Raw genomic sequence first — 4,644 nt, 5'->3', positions numbered from 1 at the left:
AAGTCAGCATTTTCTAATGACCTCAAGTCAAGAGTGGTTTATAAACTGTCATGTAGTGGATGCACTTCCACCTATGTCGGACAAACTGTTCGACATTTGACCACTAGAATTGAGGAACATAGGAAAGCAGACTCACCGGTAGGCCTCCACCTTCAGCAATGCCAACTTGAGGGAAATAGCGCAGATCTTAGTTGGGTAATTATAGATAGGTCAAACAACCAAACAAAATTGCTAACACTAGAGGCAATACATATCAGGAAAGAGAAACCGGGCTTGAACACGCGCGATGAGTTTAGGAGCAGGGAGTTAACACTGAAAATTTAGTCCCAAAATATTTTTGGTTTTTTATTCAAAACGTACATGTCTAAATCGAAATTATGACTCAGAAACTTCCAGACAAATTAATTTTAAAATGTTTAATTAATTTTAGAGGTTAAAAGTATTTTAATCTTAATAGTAATTTAGAGGTCAACTGTGATTGGCTAATTTTTTATCATGATGGTTTAGAACCAAATTGTATGTGATTTATTGTAAATAACATTTGTAAATTGATGTTTTATCGTCATTTAGAGTAGTTTATTGTAAAAATCCTGACGATGCACATAGTTGCGAAAACGTTTGAAATTTACTTTTTAGCAAAAATTTCTTCAAACCTCATTAACTCCTTAAATGAAACACATAAATACGCAATCGACCTGGCCTCTGAAAAGGGAGCCTCTAACTGGCTCAATGCTCTACCACTGAGCAGATACAACTTCAACCTGAATAAATCAGAGTTCAGAGATGGTATTTACTTAAGATACGGATGGTAACCAACCAAAACCCCACTCACATGTGCATGTGGTGCTGATTTTAACTTGACACATGCGCTTCACTGTGCAAAGGGTGGTTACACACACATAAGACACAAAGAAATCACAGACACATTCGCCAACCTCATGAACGAGGTTTGCCATGACGTCGAGATTGAGCCGAAACTTCAGCCGTTGCAAGGCGAAAGCTTTGTCAACAATTCAACTACAACTGAAGATGAGGCACGACTTGACATTAAGGCAAACGGACTCTGGGGTTCAAGATTCAGCCGCGCTTTCTTTGATGTGAAAATTTTCAACCCCCATGCCAAAACATCGCGAAAACTGCAGAAGGATGCATACAAATACCACGAAACGCTGAAGAACTCCAAATATCAGCAAAGGATTTTAAACGTAGAGCAGAGTAGCTTCTGCCCGCTAATTTTTGGATGCACCGGTGGCGCTGCTCCAACAGCCACGCGGACGATGCAGCGATTGGCCGAAAAACTAAGTGAAAAAAGACAAGAAAGCTATCCAGAATCTATAAACTACATAAGAACTAAAATAAGCTTCGCGCTCCTGAGGAGCTCTATACTTTGTATAAGGGGGTGCAGATCGCTACGCAAAGTGCAGATCGCTACGCAGATCGCTACGACAACTCCATAAGCGCTATTGTAGAGGAAGGACGGCTAAGATAAATTAACATTATGACGATGCATTTAATGCTGATTTATGACTTCATTGCTGATATATATGCATTTTTATATCGCCGGTATGGCCCTATCCAGCTTGTGCACTTACCGTAACTAAACGGAAGGGCCCCTTTTGTAATTTAGTTTTTTTTTATTAATTTGGCCTATCTGACCCAATTTTTCAGAGCTTAAAGTACTTTGGTAAGAACAAACTATGCTTCTTACCTACAACTTTTTTTCGACGACTGTATTCCGTTTTTCAGGCATTGTATGAGCTCGCTTCTGCCATTTATCTCCAAGGGTTGGTATAATCGTTTCTTTTGCTGAAACAGGCTCACGCGATTGTTTGTTATCTCTTTTTTCAATAAACAGTCAGTTATGGAAAGCTACATTGAACAGAGTAAGTTCAAAAAGAAATTCAATAGCCTAGATGATAGCCAAGATATGATACAAAATGCTGCCCGATGGATACTTAGTAACAGTACTGCCAGCAGCTGTTCAGAAATTGTATCCCTCTGGCTCGAATCTTTCGGAGACGCGATCAGTGACAAAAAACGATTAAATATGCTCTTTGTTGCTAATGACGTCATTCAAAATTCCAAGCGACACAAAATTCCACAATTCGTGACTGAGTTTGCCAAAGTTCTCAACCAAGCATTCTCTGTCTGTCGTAAAAGCACCCTCTGTTCAAGCCTTGGACATATTGTTGATATTTGGGAAGATCGCGGCGTTTACAGGCGAGAGTTTTGCGCGGGTTTGAGGGGAATAATTGGCTACAACAGATATGAGATTGATTCAAAATCGAAAAAAAGGAAAAAATTAATAAGCAAGCCAGTTATGCAAGTCAGGCCGATGCCCAAAAAAGTGTCTTCTGACGAAGCGGACGGTGTCAAATTTTTGCGTGATATCTTTTTCGAATTGCCAACGACCACCGCTGTGTTAAAAAAATGCTCAAAACGTAAAAAGCAGTTGACAAAACAACATATCAGAATCACTACAGCCAGTAACCTGATTGATCGATTAACATCATACGGAGCGTCGAATGATACGGTTAAGCAACTATTCAAAACAGCTGATGACATGAAATGTCAAATTGAGCTCTCAGAAAAAAACATGGAGCAAGTTGTTAAAACATTGGCTAAAAAAATTAAATATGATAGTTACGCAATTAAATGTTTGAGCAGAGCAGATTTTTATTTCAAAGATCAATATCAAAAAAGAAAAGCGCTGAAATTGTTTGTCGCGAAATCATCAATCACACCTTTAAAGCTACAAGTTTGGGCAAAGGCTAAGAAAGCTATGTTAAACTCGCAATATTCATACCCAATGGTGTTTAATACCGATAAAACTAAAGGTTTTTCGTCGAAAAACGATTCGAATGTTTACATGGAATCTGTATCCGACTCTTCAGAGACTGAAGAAGAATATTCACCTCCTAGGATAGATGCAATGTGCTCTCCTCCGCCTTTGTCCCGAGGCATAACTATACCAAACGATTCTTCGACCATAGATGTGACTCCAAAAGGCGACGTGAGAGATGATATGGTAGCTTACGATATAGAAAGTTACGGGACACCATTGTCATCTTGCAACGAAGGCTTCTCGTCGATGCGAAAAACATTTATGACAGCAATGCAAATTCCGGAGCGGAAAGACGTAGTTTCTTGTGTTATCTCCTCGGTAGCATGTGCCAACACGGATACGTTTTTCAAGAGCAAAAGTCCATCTGCGGTCCAGGCAGTGGATTGCACGACTCCAGTTAAACAGATGTTCTCAATCCCCAAATTACCAAAAGCTCTACTCTCACCTTCACAGCCAGTCAACCCATTTATCAATCAGGCAATGTCTGCTTTCATTTTGCCTGGTATTGCAGGGAAGCAGTCGCTATCCAACTCACCGATCATGCCAACTGCGCCTCCAATTCCTTTTCCACCACCTTCAACTTTTCACCCCTCCCAATTCCCTATTAATTTCCTAACCCCACCGCCAATACAGTCAGCTGTTAACCCTTTTGCGACCGATGCGATATCACTCCCGCCTAATTTGAAACAAGCAGATATAATGAGTGATTCGGAGAACCACATGGTAAACATCAATGCAGATGTTCATGCTGCTCTCAATTCTCTACTTTCTTCGAATACATCTGATCTAACCCAAGTTTAACGACGATTAACAATACACTAACTCTTCAATGCGGTCCCCTTCTTTCTCAGCTGCGAGACCAACCAGATGCAGACAAAGCTGAAGTAGTTAACTCAAAACTCCTTTATTGTCTAATAGATATAAACTTTCGGCGTTGTTTGTTTTACAATTAACTAGAAAATATTTATATTGGTCGATAAAGCAAGTGGAAATCAATAAGGATTAGGTTTTTATTCGAACGGCTTTACAGACTCAGCTCTGCTGTTGACAGCCCTTTAATCTGTGAATGTTCTTTATAGTCTAGTGATTCTTCGTTTTTTTGTTACAACCACTTCACAAAGGAAGGAGCTATGGCGTAATGTTTTTCTCTCGCTTTTCACTACCACAAAGAAGTTTTCTAGGGTCAAGAGTGCGATCCTATTAAAGCCCTTTTAGCCATCATTTCAGCGTAGAGAAAATTTGGTCTGAATTTTCAGTTGATGAGCGTTGCAGAAGTCGCGATGATTTTTTAAAGAAAAAGTCTTAAAATTTGTTCAGGCTCAAGTTTACTTCCATCGCGGTTTGACTTTCGATTTCTTTCTAAGTTCAGTTGATTTCTTTTGTTAAAAGGAAGACAAAATCCCCTTTCAGACAGTGAAAATATAAAGGTCGACTTCTAGTTTTGAAAGTGGAATTTAATTATCAGATTTCCAAGCGAAATAAAAAAATTACCTATTGATCCAGTTTTCTCAATTTGGGTTAGCTTTATCGAAAAAATGCCTATCACAAATTGTTGAAATTGAACGAGCTTTAAGGCTTCTATGTTTTTTTTTGGAAATCGGAATGTTGAGATTTTTTCAAAAAACTTAAGTGGCTATGTTTCCGCATTTCAGACCCAAGTTTGACGACTGAACTGTTTTTTTTTTTGAAATTTTTGGTTCTCAAAATGAAGCTAAAAAACTCTGAATTTTAAATTAGGCATAATTCAGCTATTGTAAGCCTGCTCTCTCGCTTCATTCGCTCGAATGAAGACGAAAAAT

The 4,644-nt window shown here is 38.9% G+C and overlaps 1 protein-coding gene across 1 annotated transcript; it reads left to right on the top strand.

Moving 5' to 3' along the window:
• The first annotated feature begins 1,750 nt into the window (after positions 1 to 1,750).
• On the top strand, positions 1,751 to 3,847 carry LOC134843981 (regulation of nuclear pre-mRNA domain-containing protein 2-like). The gene has a single exon (XM_063860397.1). The coding sequence runs from the start codon at positions 1,862 to 1,864 to the stop codon at positions 3,644 to 3,646; it is 1,785 nt and encodes a 594-aa protein (XP_063716467.1). The 5' UTR covers positions 1,751 to 1,861; the 3' UTR covers positions 3,647 to 3,847.
• The last annotated feature ends 797 nt before the right edge of the window (positions 3,848 to 4,644 follow it).

Source organism: Symsagittifera roscoffensis, chromosome 4 (assembly GCF_963678635.1).
Source record: "Symsagittifera roscoffensis chromosome 4, txSymRosc1.1, whole genome shotgun sequence".
Lineage (NCBI taxonomy): Eukaryota > Metazoa > Xenacoelomorpha > Acoela > Convolutidae > Symsagittifera > Symsagittifera roscoffensis.
This window is presented reverse-complemented; position numbering and strand designations above follow the sequence as displayed.

Excerpts from the sequence above, each read along its gene's own strand:
- LOC134843981 (XM_063860397.1), top strand. The coding sequence starts at position 1,862 with ATGGAAAGCTACATTGAACAGAGTAAGTTCAAAAAGAAATTCAATAGC.